The sequence below is a fragment of the Aquarana catesbeiana genome, linkage group LG01 (assembly GCF_042186555.1).
Source record: "Aquarana catesbeiana isolate 2022-GZ linkage group LG01, ASM4218655v1, whole genome shotgun sequence".
Taxonomy (NCBI): domain Eukaryota; kingdom Metazoa; phylum Chordata; class Amphibia; order Anura; family Ranidae; genus Aquarana; species Aquarana catesbeiana.
Genome location: NC_133324.1, coordinates 580456366 through 580474817, shown reverse-complemented (window position 1 = coordinate 580474817; position 18452 = coordinate 580456366). Strand labels below are relative to the sequence as shown.

Sequence of the window (18452 nt, the reverse complement as noted above, 5' to 3'; positions counted from 1 at the left end):
TTGAACTTGCATTTCTAGAAGGTGGGATAGTAGGCGTTGGACCATTTCCCAATATGGGTTAAGTATTGGACAATACCAATAAATATGTATGAAGGTGCCTTTTGCTCCCTGGCATCGCCAACACCTATCTGAGCTAGTAGGGGAAAATTGCATGGAGCACATCTGGGGTCATGTACCAGAAGAAAATAATTTTATATGAATTTTCTTTATAAAGCGTACACATTGAACTCTTTGCTGTCTGGTTCCATATCGCCTGCAATTGTGCCAATGGGAGTTCCTCATCAAGGACTTTCTCCCATTTAGTCATATAAGAGTGTTTGCCTTGCTCTTCCAGGGAGAAAGCATTTAAAATCTTATAGATTCCGGATATGAGACCTTTCTGTGCGTTACCTGTTAAGATTATAGTTTCAAACAGGGATGGGGGAGAGAATTGCAAGTTCGGGGTTATAGTCAATGCATAATGTTGAATTTGTAGGTACCCATAGAATGCCTGTTTCGGCAATTCATGTTTGGTCTGTAATTCAGAAAGACCGTAATTTACGTGTTCTAGGGTCCACTATACTCCCGAAATGGAATAAATTCCTAGAGGACCAAGGGTGTGACATCTGGTGTGTGAGGCTATCTGGCACTTTAGGGTTACAAACAAACAAGGTCAGTGGCGACTTTTCCAAGGTCAGTTTGTGGGACTGAGCCAGTGTACGCCAAGTCCGCCGTAGCATAGACATGGGACCCAGCAGACGGTCGGGGGCTACTTCCGCATTCGCACTCCATAGATGATTATTTGGATGTATTGGAGCTAGCCATAGCTTTTCAATTTCTGTCCATTTATTATATGATTTTTGCGTAAACCATGAAGCCACAGCTCTCAATTGTGCGGCTTGATAATATTTGATGATATCAGGGAAAGCGAGGCCCCCCTCACCACGTGACGCTATCAACACCGATCTCGGTATTCCATGCCTTTTTATAATTCCATACAAAATGGAGAAGGTCTGATTGAAGCTTTTTCAGGTGTTTGAGTGGTATGGGTATGGTGAGTGTTTGGAAAAGATATAGGAGCTTCGGGAGAATAGTCATTTTAATAGAAGCGATACGTCCTAGAAGGGAGATATGATATTTTTTCCACTGAAGTAGTACGGATCTAATTGAGCAAAAAAGGGGGGGGGGGATATTCCTGGTATAAGGTATTACATTTTAGGGTAATATAGGTCCCCAAATACTTCAGAGCAGTTGTTTTCCAATTATAATGAAAGTTGGATTTTAAAAGTGTAACCTCAGCTTCAGGGATATTAATGGGTAATGCTTCTGATTTTGAGGCATTGATTTTATATCCCGAGATAGACCGCTTCCACGCTAATTCCGCATGTAGAATCGGGAGGGTAATATGGGGTCGAGTTAGTGTAAGAATAATGTCGTCGGCAAAGAGGGAGATTTTAAACTCCTTGTCTCTAACCGCTATCCCCCGTATATCCGGGTTGTTCCGGATAGAGGCAGCCAGGGGCTCCACACACAGCGCAAAAAACAGGGGTGACAGTGGGCACCCCTGTCTGGTACCATTCGTTACCGAGAAAGGTGTGGAAAGTGCAAAGGGGGTCCTGACCTGAGAGGAGGGGTTGGAGTAGAGATGTTTGATCGCCTGCAAAAAGGGTCCCTGAAAGCCCATGTGGCTTAATGTGGCGAACAGGAAGGGCCACCCCAAGCGGTCAAAAGCCTTCTCGGCATCCAGACCAAGCAGCAGTGCAGTGGAGTCCTCCCTATTCGCCACGTCCACCAAGTCAATCACCCTTCTGGTATTGTCAGTTGCCTGCCGTAATGGAACAAACCCCACCTGGTCTTTATGGACCAGTGATGGGAGGATCATGTTCAGATGATTGGAGAGAAGTTTTTAGTGAAAATTTTTAGGTCAGAATTCAATAATGCAATGGGTCTATAATTGGCGCAAAGGAAAGGGTCCTTATCTGGTTTGGGAATCAGGGTAATTAAGGATTGCTGCATTTCAAGGGGAATGGGAGTATCTTGAAGAAAGGCATTAAACAGTTTGTGCATATAGGGAAGCAAAAGAGAGAGAAATGTTTTATAATATTCATAGGGGAAACCATCTGGGCCTGGGGCTTTGTGAGATGGTAGGGACTTAATAGTCAATTCTATTTCCTCATCATTAATCTGCATGTTAAGCAACAACAGATCAGATGGTTGGAGATGGGGAATTCTGCTTTGTTCCAGATTAGTGTTGCATAGTTTGGGTCATAGTTTGGTAGTTTTGGAGAGGGAGGATTACTGGGTATGTCGGGGTTGTTATAAAGGTCTTTGTAGAAGTCTGTGAAGGCATGGGCAAATTCCGCGGGGTGGGATATCAGTTGTCCCGATTTGTTTTTAATCTGATTCGGGGATGTGAGATCGTTCGCGTAATTTGTTGGCTAAGAGGGAGTGAGCCTTATTTCCTTTGTCACAGAACATTTGTTTTAATCTAGTTAAAGCCTTTTCTACGCGGCCTAAGGCCAGGTCTCTAAGGGTTGTACGAAGATTGGTAATTTTTTTAAGAAGAGGTATTGTGGGGTTGGTTTGATGGGCCCTTTTTAAATATTGGTGCTACATTGGTGTTTCTACAATCAGCTGGTACCATTCCAGTCAGACAGTAAAAATTAGGAACAATGGTCTGGCAATTGACTGAGTTCCCGAAGTACTCACGGGTGCAAGCCATCTGGTCCCAGTGATTTATTAATGTTAAGTTTCCCAAGTCTAACTTTAATTCTGTCCTCTGTTAACCATGGGGGTGCTTCCTGCGATGTGTCATGAGGATAAACACTGCAGTTTTGGTTACAGAAGCACCCAGATTCCCTCGAGAAGACTAAGGAGAAGAATAAATGTAATACCTTCGCCATCTCCCCATCCTTTGTAACCAGATGTCCTTCCTCATTCTTTATGGGGCCAATATGGTCTGTCCTCCCTTTTTTTACTGTTTACATACTTAAAGAATTTCTTGGGATTTTTTTTTTTTTTTTTTTTTTTTTTGCTCTCCTCCGCTATGTGTCTTTCATGTTCTATCTTAGCCGTCCTTATTGCACCCTTACATTTCTTGTTGCATTCTTTATAAAGTATGAATGCTGAGGATGATCCTTCAACCTTTGTATTTTTTTGAAGGCCTTCTCCTTTGCTTTTTATATGCATTTTTACATTGGAGTTAAGCCATCCAGGACTTTTCTTCACTCTTTTAAATTTATTACCCAGTGTAATGCATTGGCTAATGCCCTTATTTAATATGCTCTTTAAGCAAACCCATCTCTCCTCCGTGTTCTTTGTTCCTAAGATTTTATCCCAATGTATGCCTTCTAGCAAGGTTCGTAGTTTAGGGAAGTTGGCTCTTTTGAAATTCAGTGTCTTTGTGTTCCCCTTATTTTTCCTATTTGTGTGATTTTAGACTGAAGCCAATTGACCTGTGATTGCTCTTGTAATATGTGTGACTGGCGCACTATTTGTATGTGCTTCAATGTGAAATTCAATAATCAAAGAATTAACATAAATTGTGAATAAAAATTAAAAAAAACCCTGGTTGCTGCAGTCAAAAAAAAAAAAAAAAACTATTCCTCCAACTTGTAAAAAAATGTGTAAAATATATGTATATCTGGTGTTGACTGCGCTACCATTTAAAACAATCTACATATACATCAGTGATTTTCATTAACTGTTAATATCACCACTCAAATCTACCATTCTAAAAAACATATGTAAATTGAAATGTATAAAGTCCTGTTTAAATTCACTTGTGCTGATTAAAAGCGTGGGTCCCTGAGTGGGCTCTCCACTGCCGTTGTGCTGTTGCAGTGCTCTAGTTTCTCCTTAGTGCTTAAAGTGATTTTCAGTGCCAACACCACCACCGCATATAAATTGGCCACTCACCAGATACAAATACATACAAGCCCTCGGTTAATTAAGGGATAACCAATCCGCTTTAAGCTGTCACCAATGCCGTTTTGCACGTCAGTCCATCCTCATAGAAAACAAATAGCATTCATAGTGCAATATGCTAAAACCATTTATTAAAGATCAAGTAAAAACAAAGGCTATACAACTCACATGTTGCCGGTGCCCATATGCCCATATCACCTGACGCAATTACTATTGCGAAACGCGTAGAGGCTGCTGGGAATTCACACGTGACGCCACAACGTCATCTCCCGTCAGGCGAAAGCGAGGCCTGAGCCTCAAACCGGAATACGAGCGGGGACGAGGCTTGTTCCGCACGCCGGCGAACGAGATAGACGGCAACCCTTATCCATTCAAACTGCTGGACAAGCTTGGTACCAGCATATGGGCACCGGCAACATGTGAGTTGTATAGCCTTTGTTTTTAATTGATCTTTAATAAATAGTTTTAGCATATTGCACTATGAATGCTATTTGTTTTCTATGAGGATGGATTGACGTGCAAAACGGCATTGGTGACAGCTTAAAGTGGATTGGTTATCCCTTAAAGAACCGAGGGCTTGTATGTATTTGTATCTGGTGAGTGGCCAATTTTATATGCGTTGGTGGTGTTGGCACTGAAAATCACTTTAAGCACTAAGGAGAAACTAGAGCACTACAACAGCACAACGGCAGTGGAGAGCCCACTCAGGGACCCACGCTTTTAATCAGCACAAGTGAATTTAAACTGAACTTTATACATTTCAATTTACATATGTTTTTTATAATGGTAGATTTGAGTGGTGATATTAACAGTTAATGAAAATCACTGATGTATATGTAGATTGTTTTAAATGGTAGCGCAGTCAACACCAGATATACACTGTGATCGCTCTTACCTAAATTGCCCCGTATATCCACATCCGTGATCAGGTCTGTATTGTTGATAATCAGTATATCCAGTAACGCTTTATTTCTAGTTGGTGTGCCTACCATTTGACCCATAAAATTTTCCTTCAAGACATTTAGGAACTGGCGAGCCTTAGATAAATGCGTGGTTCCCTTCCGCCAGTCTGTCTGGATAATTTAAAATCCCCCATTATGATAACACTTCCCATCCTTGCTGCTAATCCAATTTGTTTTCTCCCCTTCCTCCCTCAGGTTACGGTGCCTATAGCATTCTCCCAGTATTATTTTCCCCTTAGCTTCATCGCTTTTGAGCTCTACCCATAAGGATTCCACCTCCTCCCTAGCTCCCTTAGTGATGTCATCTCTCACATTCACTTGTACATTATTCTTGATATGTAGGAATACCCCTCCCCCCTTTTTACCCTCTCTATCCTTGCGATGAAGGGTATAACCTTTGAATGGTTGCCAGGCAGTCATGAGAGCTGTTGAACCAGGTCTCTGAAATTCCCACAAAATCCAAATCCTCCTCGTACAACAGTATCTCTAGTTCACCCATCTTGTCTGCCAGGCTCCTGGCATTGGTGAAGACGCTTCTGACATTGTCTCTGGTTGAGCAGTAGCTTGACACAAGGAATGCAACACTTGTAGTCAGTGTCCTGGATAAGTCTGTGTGTGGTGGCTCTTGAAGCACTGACACAAGCTGTAGTCCACTCATTGTGAATCTTCCCCAAATTCTTGAATGGCTTTTGCTTCACAACCCTCTGAAGGCTGCGGTTATCCCTGTTGCTTGTGCACCTTTTTTCCACCACACATTTTCCTTCCAAATGAGAAGAAAAGAAATTTTGGTACTTTTAAATGAGGCAGGAACCAAAGGGGTAACTGCCTCCATCCCTATCATTGATTAAAATTGAGAGCAAGTGGTGGGACTTTGTATGAAGCACACAGCAGCACAAAAGGAAGTCAAGTGACTGGGAAATACTGTTTATTCATGTTGTATAATCTAACATACAACTAAATGGGTATATAGCCTCCAAAAGCATTTGATCGTTTACAACATAAGTTACATAGTAGTCCGCAATCATTGAGACAGTTGTAGAACAGACAATGGATATGTATTCTAAACATAGGCAAGTTAAAAACAAAACTAAATATATCAAAAAAATATGAGAAGAGGGGAGAAAAAATAAATAAAAAAAATGAATTAAAAATAAATAAAAATAAACATAATTCATATACTGAATGATTATAGACATGAATAAAACCATAAAGAATATAAATTGGTCCGTGGTAGAATGATAGTAAAGTGTAAGGCTTGGCGCGTTTCGCGGCCTTATAGCTGCTCATCAGAAGCATAAACCATGGAAAATATCTAAAAACAAAAAATTAGTTCTAAATGGTCAAAAGGATAATTGATTTTTAAAAAGAAAAAAATTGTATAATTTAAATAATTGTATAATTGGCATGGAAAGTCTCCAAAAAAAAGGTCTCATCTCCGGACACTGCGGTCGCCATAGACCTTGCGAATTTTTTTTTTTTGCGACTTTTGATGCCGCTGCGCAGATGCAGATATAAGTTTAATATGCAACCTGGTAACAAACCTTCATATTCAATTTTTTCTTTTTGCCTAACTAAAATCAATTATTGACCATTTAGAACTAATTATTTTTTGTTTTTAGATATTTTCCATGGTTTATGCTTCTGATGAGCGGCTATAAGGCCACAAAACGCATCAAGCCTTACACTTTACTATCATTCTACCATGGACCAATTTATATTCTTTGTGGTCTTATTCATGTTTATAATCATTCAGTATATGAATTATGTTTATTTTATTTATTTTTTTCTCCCCTCTTCTCATATTTTTTTTATCTATTTAGTTTTTGTTTTTAACTTACCTATGTTTATAATACGTATCCATTGTCTGTTCTACAACTGTCTCAATGATTGAGGACTACTATGTAACTAATGTTGTAAATGATCAAATGCTTTTGGAGATTATATATACCCATTTAGGCTCCTTTCACACTGGGGCGGCGTCGGCGGTAAAGCGCGCTATTGTTACCGGCGCTTTACCATCGGTATTCGGCCGATAGCGGGGCGGTTTTACCTCCATTAGCGGCCGAGAAAGGGTTAAAAACCACCTCTGCAGAGGCGCTATTTCGGGTCGGTTTGCAGGCGCTATTATTAGCGCAATAGCGTCTGCAAACTGCCCCAGTGTGAAAGGGGCCTTAGTTGTATGTTAGATTATACAACATTAATAAACAGCATTTTCCAGTTACTTGACTTCTTTTTGTGCTGCTGTGTGCTTCATACAAAGTCCCACCACTTGCTCTCAATTTTAAACATTTTCCTTCCACTCAACCTTCCATTAAAAAAGCTTGAATACAGCACTCTGTGAACAGCCATCTTCTTTAGCAATGGCCTTTTGTGACTTACCCTCCTTGTGGAGGGTGTCGGTGACTGTCTTCTGGACAACTGTCAAGCAGTCTTTCCCTTGATTGTGTAACCTACTGAACCAGATTGAGAGGCCATCTAAAGGCTCTGAAAACTTACAGGTATTTTGAATTATTTAGCTGATTAGAATGCGACACCATGAGTCTACAATATTGAACTTTTTCACAATATTCTACCTTTTCTGAGATACTAAATTTTGGGTTTTCACTAGCTGTAAGCCATAATCGTCAAAATTTAAAAGAAAGAAATGCTTGAAATATATCACTCTGTGTGTAATGAATCTATATAATAAGAGTTTTCACTTTTTTTAATTGAATTACTGAAATTAACTTTTTTGATATTCAAATTTTTTGAGATGCACCTGTGTATTTATTATTCTAATATTTTATTTTTTATTTTTTTCTTTAGCAGAAAGGAAAGATCCTTAAATATTAAGGGCACAGGGCTCAGCACAGATGCTATTTAAGCTGACTGCATAGCGTAGCCCCAGTATCTTAGAAGAATTGCAGCCCATTATAGGGGTTTCCTCTGTTTTTTGTTTTCGTATGCCCCTATCAGCCATCCATACAATCCAGGATTCAGATTTTCTCTTGTAATTTAACATTTGTTTTCTGGATGTGCTAGGTAAACCTCAGTAGAGATCTCAAGTGCTGTAAGGCAATAGGTGCTCCTATTCCGTAATGCAGTAGGCGTTTCCAGTATTCTGATTGATGAAATCTGTGCTTTGGCAGCATGAGGAGATGGTAGGCAAAGGCAGAATTTTTTTTTTTTTCTTTTTTGGGGATGCCAGACACTACTGCAAATTGCCAATTCACCCTTGGCAAATTAAGTTTGGTAAACACATTGAAGAGTATCTCTACAGGTTAGCTTAAAGTGAAGTTGTCAGTCTTGCTGGGATGGATAAAGTGCATTAAAAGGGATGAAATGCTAACAATAGCACTGGAGGAAAGCTGAAGAAGCATTTTCTCCAGGAACTGTATGCACCCTATTCCTTTTTTTATTACTTGCTTGCTTACTTACTCTAATAAGACTGCCAGCAAAGCTTTATGTAGATAATAAAATAAAGATGATTGACTCTTATGCCGCGTACACACGGTCAGACTTTTCGGCTACAAAAGTCCGACAGACGCTGACGGACCAAGTCCAGCGGACAAGCCGATCGTGTGTGGTCTTCCCCGGACTTTCAGCGGACTTTTCCAGCCGCAAATCTGATGGACTTTAGATTTGGAACATGCTTCAAATCTTTAAGTCGTAACTCCGCCGGACCCAGAAATCCGCTTGTCTGTATGCTAGTCCGACGGACAAAAACTGACGCTAGGGCAGCTATTGGCTACTGGCTATCAACTTCCTTATTTTAGTCTGGTGGGCGTCATCATGTACGGATCCGTCGGACTGTTGTGTGATCGTGTGTAGGCAAGTCCAGTCTGTTGAAAGTCCGCCGAAAGTCTGTCGGACGAGTTGTCGGACTTTTGTAGCTGAAAAGTCCGACCGTGTGTACGCGGCATAAGGCTTGGTTCATGTATGTGCGTGCACGTTTGCACACATGTGTTGCAGGTAGAGCAGCCCATTTATTTTCAAGTGCTGCCCTACACAAGAGAAATGCATGGAAAGAATTCCCCAATCCTTTTTCCTTCCTTTTTTTAATCATGTCGCACTGAACTGCATGGTCCTGTGACATGCGATTTTTGCACGTGTTCCCCAGCCACAGAGCTATGAACCTAGCCTTAAAAGCATATAAACATTTAATGTGTGCATTCTGTCTTTCAGCCTGTGTTGGATGAGCAGTTGGTTAAATGGTTGTCCTGGACATCTAGAGGTTTCTTGGCTCCCCTTGCAGCTGCCATGGGAGGTATTGCCAGTCAAGAAGCCTTGAAAGCAGTAACTGGAAAGTTTTCACCTTTGCAGCAGTGGGTATGTTTTTTTCTAGGTTTTGCTTGGGTTTAGTTTGTATTCTATTGGCATTGTAAAATTTATAAACCCTTTATAATAGGGATTGAATTGTTTGATGCACTTTAGTATGTGAACGCATGCTTCCCCTACCTTATGATCCCAGAGATACTTCTTCAGGTTCCTCTTATGGCGAAAAAAAATTGTAACTTCCACTCAACATTTGAAAGTGCATGTAAATGTTTGTTTATACTGTAATACATTTATTATTTGCCCCATTATGGTCTCTTAAATTTATCATTGAAAGCATTTTGTTATCCTTTTGACAATTGCAAAAAAAAAAGTGGATTATCCAGCCATAATTCTTGTGAGTTCCTGGATTTTTTTTTTCCCCTCTACATGTATATGTTGTTGCCATGGTAGTAAAAGACATATACAAATGTGTATATGTATGTATGTGTGTATGTATATGTATGTGTATATATATATATATATATATATATATATATATATATATATATATATATATATATATATATATATATATATATATATATATATATATATACACACACCGTATTTATCGGCGTATAACACGCACATTAATTTTAAGAGGGAAGTTTCAGGGAAAAAAAAAATTTTTAAATAAGGAACTTTGAAGCAAAATAAGGGTCAGTGCCCATCTGCAGTCTCACAAGTGCCATCAATGCGACCTCATCAGTCCACATCAATGCAGCAGCCTCACCATTGCCATCAATGCAGCCTGATCGATGCCCATTTGCAGCCTAGAGGGGACAGGGAGGGGGGCGGGATGAGCGCCGAAAGATTATATACAGTGAGAATCTCCCATGATAGACAGAACAGTGGTCCAATGGCGGCCCAGGAGACGGGACTTCCTATTACAGAGGCCGCCAAGTAAACAGGAGATTCTCACTGTATGTAATCTGACAACGCTCATCCCGCCCCCCTCCCTGTCCCCTCCGAGGCATCTAAAATTGAAGTACTGGCGTATAACACGCACGTGCTATTTGCACCCAGTATATATATATGTGTGTGTGTGTGTGTGTATATGTATATATATGTGTATGTATGTATGTATGTATATATATATATATATATATATATATATATATATATATATATATTATATTATATTATATTATATTACAAATTTTAAAGATAAAAAGTAAGCGTAAACATCAAAGTTCCAATAATAAAATACACATTGGTAACCATACAAAACTGATGTTAAAGGTGTGCGGTTGGTTTGAGTAGTAGGACACCAAACCGAAAACCATCAACTGAAAGAGTCCTACATGTTTTGGAATATATCAGATTCTTTCTTCAGGGATTGAGGATGATGAGAGGCATATACATCACAATGAATGAATTAACAAAATCTCGTAGGATGTTGTTAAAGTATAACTAAAGGCAAAACTTATTTTATTTTTTTTAGTTTTGGACAGAGTGCAGAAGCATTAGAACACCTGTCAGTTGTTATTGCATTCTGTGCCCCCATTAGGGAGACTCACATTTGTCCTGTTTACCATTATCATTGAAAGTGAAAGTAAAATAAAATCCCAAGTTTTGGGTTGTCCCAAGAAAGGTAATAGAGGGGAAATTTTTACAATGGGGACACTAATTCTGGTGGCCTGGGAGGCCCCAAGAAATTCCCTTAATTTGCAGGGTTTTCCATTGACTTCCTGTTTGGCTATGGGACGGGAAGTGAAGGGAAATCTCCACAATGGGAAATGGATGGTGAAAAAAAAAAAATCTGGTGTGGTTATAACCTTCCCTTGCTCTATCCAAGATGGGGTGGGAAAAAAAGTTTTGCATATCGTTCTCTTTTTAATCCATCACAGTGTAACTGCCCTCTTCCTCACGTGACACATCTTATTTGATGAAAACTAAGTCTAACTGCAAGATCTCAATGAACTACCACAGTGCTGTGGTAATTCATTAATTCTTCTTGTCAGATTGTATTCGCTTGCCCGTATAAGATGTACAGATACACTGACAGATCTGCAGGAGACCTGCATAGCACCAGCGATCTGCTGATCGGTGGTGCAGTGGTTTACAGGTTAAAAAATAACAAAAAAATGTGCATTTATTTATTTTCTTAAAAAGTGAACTTATCCTCTAAAGCCCAACCTCCGTACCCTGGAGGCCCCTAACACGTTTTATGATTTTTTTTTTTTTTTTCTTATGCTTGCTTTTTAAAGTCTTTTTAGGTCTGTTACATGATTCACTGGGTACACTACCTAATTTGGTCTTCTCTGGGCGGTGGGCAGGCCTCTTGATTCAATGATGGTGCAGAGCGAGGCTGCTTCATTACACAGTGAATGAAGGACACGTTCATCACACCCCGTAGAGGCCAGGCTTATGATGCTGTACATTCACAGTTCTCAGTTCCCCAGGTTGAGTGATGCTGGGTATCTCTCGACCCCGACATCTTGTTGTAAGAAAGAGATATTTTGGGGGACAGACCTTGAGTTGGGTTTTAACATTGATAGTAGCTATAGTCCTTATATTCTGCATTCTGGTAAAGACCAGATGCATTGAACATGACTGTTTGGCAACCCCAATGTTTTGCATGTTGACCAAGACCTAAAAGGTACATTAGCTTCAGTGCATTTTTTCCTTTCTTGCCATAACCAAAATCCTATTCAGGTAAATATCCTTCGGAGGTTAAATGAACTTTTCATAGATTTAGAGCATGTACATAATTACAGTGTCGCTTTAATCTGCCATAAAACTGCATATAAAACCCAAGTACCAATTTTTGCATAGGTAGAAGAGGTTTGTGTCTCATCTTGTTTGTTTTTCTATGTATTCACTTGCTTTCTCACATATACTTCCTATACATTTAGCTTAAAGTACTTGGTTAATTTAGATTCATTGCTTGGTGTTTCTCCAGCTATTTCTGGATGTCCTGGAGATTGTCAAACCACTGGAACTAATCGGCAAAGAAGAATTCCTTCCAAGGTATCATTTTTTTGTTTTTCATTTATCTGCTGGATTGTATGAGCTTGTGTACATGGGCGTTACTGGATTTTACATTTTGAATGGGTTGGTAGTGCACTTTAGTGCAAAAAAAAAAAAAAAAGTAATGACCCTTTTTTTCTAATGCAGTGTACCACGATACATGGCATGTGCATTGTCATGTGCTGCAATATGGTTGTGTTGCACATTACTGTAATGGTTTTGAGTACCATTTAAAATTGAAAACAATTTTGAATGGCAAAATTCTGTTTCAACGTTGATGGCACTTGATGAGGCTAGGTTAATAATGAGAACCATATGGATAACTTCTGTATAGCTTTACCAGTATGCATATAAACTGGTAGACTGCAGAACAACCGTTACACAAATCCTATTTGTAATGCTTTATCTAGGAAGGCACAAACAGTTAGTTTTACCAGACTGCCACTTACTTGGATCACATGAGATGATAAATCTGCTAATCATGTTGATTAAGCTGGGCTGAAAGAAAAATCCTGCATTGTGAATATTGAATGGAACATTACTTGGACGATTTCTGCCCTAGGCAAGAATTTTTTAAGTAATAACCTTTTGAAATACATTTAGGGGCCTTCTTGACCTTGTGTGGCCCTAACTGCAAGTTATTTTGCTACCTGCAAGTTAAACATTTTATGCAGTCTCTAATCTTTTTTCCAATCACAGTGACATCCATGACGCCTTTTGAAAGGCATTGTTGTAAGGACCCACAACTCCCCCAGGCTTTATCTCCTGACTATACTCTTAACTCCTTACTGCTTCCACATCCCCTCATCACACATATATGCAGAAATGGGAATCAGACCTCTGCATTTCCCTTGAACCACAATAATGGCAACAAATATATGAAACTACTAACTTTTGCTCCAAGAACATACTCGCTCTCCAAACTAATTATGAATTACTTTACTGCTGGTACTTAATTCTGACTCGAGTTGCACGTTATTCTCCAAGTCATGCTGGGACCTTCTTGTGGGACTACTCAGAGTTGGTTACTTGTAACCACATATGGTGAACCTGTCCAATGGTTCATGCTTTGTGGAACCAGATCCATGATATGTTACATATACTCCTAGAGGCTGACTAACACCTTATTCCTTGAAGCTGTGAAATACACTGGATGCTCATGAACGATACATTAACTGCCAAACTTGCCAACACCATGCATACTTTCCACAAAACATGGGACCCATAGATGTCGAAATTCATGCCCTCAGACTTTGATCGCACCTTCTAGACCTGTGAGCAACCATTCAATCCCCCTGAAGTTGATGAGCCATCATCTAATATTCTGTGATGCTCCTCCCCTACCCTATGACCCTCTTCCGCTCTCTTCTTATGTTTCTCTTTTTTTCTTGCTCCTTTTTACTCAGTCCCCTTCTCATATACTGGTCAAATTATGTCTATTATCTTGTCTACCTCTTCTACTTTTTGACTTGCCTGTGTGCCTTGCTAACCCACTATATATTGCTCTGGACTGTAGTGTGCTACCATTTGAAAATAATCAAAATCATTGAACAGAAATACATTAGTTGATTGTTGATATTGTAACAAAATATATATTATTTATGTAGGGGAGATCGATACGATGCTCTCAGAGCTTGCATTGGAGACACATTTTGTAAGAAGATTCACAACTTGAATGTTTTCATGGTATGTATATTACTGGTATATATTTATTTATTTTGTAAATTAGTGCTGTTAAATTCATCATATATACAGTTGTGCTCATAAGTGTACATACCCTGGCAGAATTTATGATTTCTTGGCCATTTTTCAGAGAATACGAATGAGAACACAAAAACGTTTCTTTCACTCATGATTAGTGTTTGGCTGAAGCCATTTATTATCAATCAACTGTGTTTACTCTTTTTAACCCTTTCATGACTAAGCCTATTTTTGAAATTTGGTGTTTACAAGTTAAAATCCATATTTTTTGCTAGAAAATTACTTGGAGTTCCCAAACATTATATATATTTTTTTTTAGCAGAGAATCTAGAGAATAAAATGGAGATTGTTGCAATAGTTTATATCACACAGTATTTGTGCAGCGGTGTTTAAAACGCAAATTTTTGGAAAAGGGACAGTTTCATGTATTTTAAAAAATCCAAACAGTAAAATTACCCCAATTTTTTTATATAATGTGAAAGATGATGTTAGCCAAGTAAATGGATACCAAACATGTCACCCTTTATAATTGCACGCACTCGTGGAATGGCGACAAACTACGGTACCTATGAATTTCCATAGGCGACGCTTTAAATTTTTTTTACGGTTACCAGGTTTGAGTTACAGAGGAGGTCTAGGGCTAGAATTATTGCTCTTGCTCTGATGATCGCGGCGATACCTTACATGTGTGATTTGAATATAGTTTACATATGCGGGCGCGACTTCCGTATGCGTTTTCTTCGCTGCGCGAGCTCGCGGGGACGGGGGCACTTTAAAAAAATTTTTTTTTTTTTATTTATTTTTATACTTTATAAATTGTGTATAAATTTTTTTTTTTTTTACTTTTATTGCTGTCACAAGGAATGTAAACATCCCTTGTGACAGTAATAGGTGGTGACAGGTACTCTTTATGGAGGGATCGGGGGTCTAAAAGACCCCCGAATCCTCCTTTGCACTTCACAGTATTCAAGTCGCCGAAAACGGCGATTCTGAATACTGTATATTTTTTTAAAACCGGCGCCATTGGCAGCCGAGTAAACGGGAAGTGACATCATGACGTCGCTTCCGCGTTTACATTGAGAAGGCTGGAACGAAGCCACCCACAGCTTCATTCCAGCCCGCCCCCAGACGCCGAAGGCAGCCGATTGGACACCGGGCCTCCCGATCACACGGGAGGCCCGGTAAGAGCGGCGGGAGGGATGTCCCCTGCCGCTCCTCCCCGGTATAACAGCCTAGTGGCTTTTAGCCGCATCGGTTGTTATACTCGGATAGCCGATCGCCCGCTGTAAACAATGGTACCGGGATGATGCCTGCAACTGCGGGCATCATCCCGGTATAGCCCCGGAAAGCTGAGTACACATATCTGCGCACGGTCTGCGGGAAGGGGTTAAATCATAATGGCAACAGAAACTAAACAAATGACCCTGATCAAAAGTTTACATACCCCAGTTCCTAATACAGTGTATTGCCCCCTTTAACATCAATGTTAAAGCCAATGGCAGGTCAACCTGGCATTGCGTTTTGGATCATTGTCATGTTGTAATGTCCAAGTATGTCCCATGCGCAGCTTCCTGGTTGAATGCAAATGTTCCTCCAGTATTTTTTGATAACATACTGCTTTCATCTTGCCATCAATTTTGACCAAATTTCCTGTGCCTTTGTAGCTCACACATCCCCAAAATATTAGTGATCCACCTCCATGTTTCACAGTAGGAATGGTGTACCTTTCATCATAGGCCTTGTTGACTCCCCTCCAAATGTAGTGTTTTTTTGGTTGTGGCCAGAAAGCTAAACTTTGGTCTCATCACTCCAAATGACTTTGTGCCAGAAGGATTGAGGCTTGTCTCTGTGCTGTTTGGCGTATTGTAAGTGGGATACTTTGTGGCATTTGCATAGTAATGGCTTTCTTCTGGCGACTCGACCATGCAGCCCATCTATCTTCAAGTGCCTCCTTATTGTGCATCTTGAAACAGCCACACCACATGTTTTCAGAGAGTCCTATATTTCACCTGAAGTTATTTGTGGGTTTTCTTTGCATCCTGAACAATTTCCCTGGCAGTTGTGGCTGAAATTTTAGTTGGTCTACCTGACCGTGGTTTGGTTTCAACAGAACCCCTCATTTTCCACTTCTTGATTAGAGTTTGAACACTGCTAATAGGCATTCTCAATTCCTTGGATATCTTTTTATATCCCTTTTCTGTTTTATACAGTTCAACTACCTTTTCCCGCAGATCCTTTGACAATTCTTTTGCTTTCCCCATGACTCAGAATCCAGAAATGTCAGTGCAGCACTGGATGAAAGATGCAAGGGTCTGTCAAGAGTCCAGAAACTCATTGACCTTTTAGACACACACACTAAGTACAAGCAAACAGATCACAGGTGAGGATGGATACCTTTTTAATAGCCATTCAAACCCCTTTGTGTCCACTTGTGTCCATGTTATCAGGCCAAAAACACCAGGGTATGTAAACTTTTGATTAGGGTCATTTGGGTAGTTTTTGTTGCCATTACGATTAAAAAAGAGTAAACACAGTTGATTGATAATAATAAATGGCTTTAGCCAAACACTATGTGTGAAAGAAAAGTTGTTGTTATCATTCATAGTCTCTGAAAAATGGCCAAGAAATCATAAATTCTGCCAGTGTATGTAAACTTATGAGCACAACTGTATAAAACAACTTAAATCTTAAATTCAAATACTGTATAGAATTTCATGTACAAGAAATAACCCCATGGCCTTATGGCTAAAAAAGATAATACAAATGTTGATTAGAGCAAAAGCCTATTATAATAATTATGAACTGTGTTATTAAAAAAGACACCACTCTGGTCAGGCTTTAACATCAAAGGGCCGATTTGTTCTTCTCATGTTCTGTAATTTCTGTACAAAAAGTTGATTTATGGCATCGATATACATCTTTTACTACATGTGATACTGTGCCTCCTATTAAAAGTGATATGCTGTGCTGGCCATATAGCAATCTATATTGATGCCTTAAAGGCTGCACTGTTTGTACATGTTCTCCTTTTTGAAAAAGAGGAGCATATTTATTAAAACCATGTACCAAATGAAGGTCTATTGTCTTTAAAAAAAAAATTATAAAAATGATTTAAGTAAAAAAAAAAAAAATCATCAGAGTTCTTGTCAGGTTAACCAATGCTTATGTAAACTCTAAAATATGGTGTGGGCATCTAGGCTTCAGTGGCCTGTGATCATGAAAGGGTGAATTGGTATGTAAATTGGATCTAGTTAACAGCTATTGCTGCCCTTAAAAAATAGGGTCTGTTTCAAGAAGGATTTTGCATCTCATAGTACTACTACATTGGGTTTTTTTTTTTGTTTACAGGTTGGATGCGGTGCTATTGGTTGTGAAATGCTGAAAAATTTTGCACTTCTTGGGGTTGGCTGTGGCTCAGAGAGAGGATTGGTAAGCATTTGACCCATAGAGGGTATCCTTGTTTTGGTTTTTAGTATAAATGGGGCCATTGCACAATTTTTATGTGTCTTTTTTTTAAAAGGGGATTTCTACTAAAACCAAAATCTTTCATATAACTTTTTGTTTCCTCTGTGTAGCTTCTTAAGGATTGTTCATCTTGTTGCTTCCTTTGCTCATTGACCCAGAGTCCACTGTTATGCCCTGTACACACGGTCGGATTTTCCGACGGAAAATGTGTGATAGGACCTTGTCGGAAATTCCGACCGTGTGTGGGCTCCATCACACATTTTCCATTGGATTTTCCGACGCACAAAGTTTGAGAGCAGGATATAAAATTTTCCGACAACAAAATCCGTTGTCGGAAATTTTGATCGTGTGTACACAAATCCGACGGACAAAGTGCCACGCATGCTTAGAATAAATAAAGTTTATAGTCCCGACGTACGTGTTTTACGTCACCGCGCTTAGAACGATCGGATTTTCCGACAACTTTGTGTGACCGTGTGTATGCAAGACAAGTTTGAGCCAACATCCGTCGGAAAAAATCCTAGGATTTTGTTGTCGGAATGTCCGAACAAAGTCCAACCGTGTGTAGAGGGCATTAGAGATTAGTGACGATAAGCAACATTATATTTGGAGTACTTCTTTACTTTGAAGCACATTGGGGTTTACTTACTAAAGGCAAATGCTGTCGACTCTGCAAGGGAATTGGCCCCAGAAATAAGTGAATGAGGGTAAGCTCTGCTGACCTTCATTCGCCAATCATGTGCAAGCAAAAATGCATTTTTTAAAAATTTTCCCTGCACGTGATTGGGTATTCTTTACGGAATTCAAAGTGCTTATTAACCTAAAAAAAATAGCGCTCCTGTTCCCTTTAAAGCATATTAAACCGCACGTTGCTTGTGCTGTGTAACCTGCCACTCTCTAAACTGTAATGAGCTGCTGAGCCCTAACCACAGTGGTCATCTTTATCCCTTTGTCAATTTTCAGCTCTCCTCGCTCCCCCTCACCCCCTCCATTTCTGTGTCTGTGTCTCTGTCTCCAACCCCCCACCCCCGTCGCTATTAGTAAAAATAAAAAATTATAAATGGTCATTGGCAGCCCCTCTATTACAAATAAACATACCACACTGTATAAGTCTTTTGTAAAAATGAGGCATGTAAATATCTTTTTAGA

General features: G+C 39.6%; 1 protein-coding gene across 2 annotated transcripts in view; it reads left to right on the top strand.

Moving 5' to 3' along the window:
* UBA6 (ubiquitin like modifier activating enzyme 6) overlaps window positions 1–18452 on the top strand; it is a 133933-nt gene that overhangs the window by 52988 nt on the left and 62493 nt on the right. For both annotated transcript variants that reach the window (XM_073597820.1, XM_073597813.1), the window contains exons 14-17: window positions 9033–9176; window positions 12070–12137; window positions 13745–13823; window positions 17187–17267. In XM_073597820.1, coding sequence (XP_073453921.1) covers window positions 9033–9176; window positions 12070–12137; window positions 13745–13823; window positions 17187–17267 — 372 coding nt within the window. The remainder of the gene's footprint in view (window positions 1–9032; window positions 9177–12069; window positions 12138–13744; window positions 13824–17186; window positions 17268–18452) is intronic.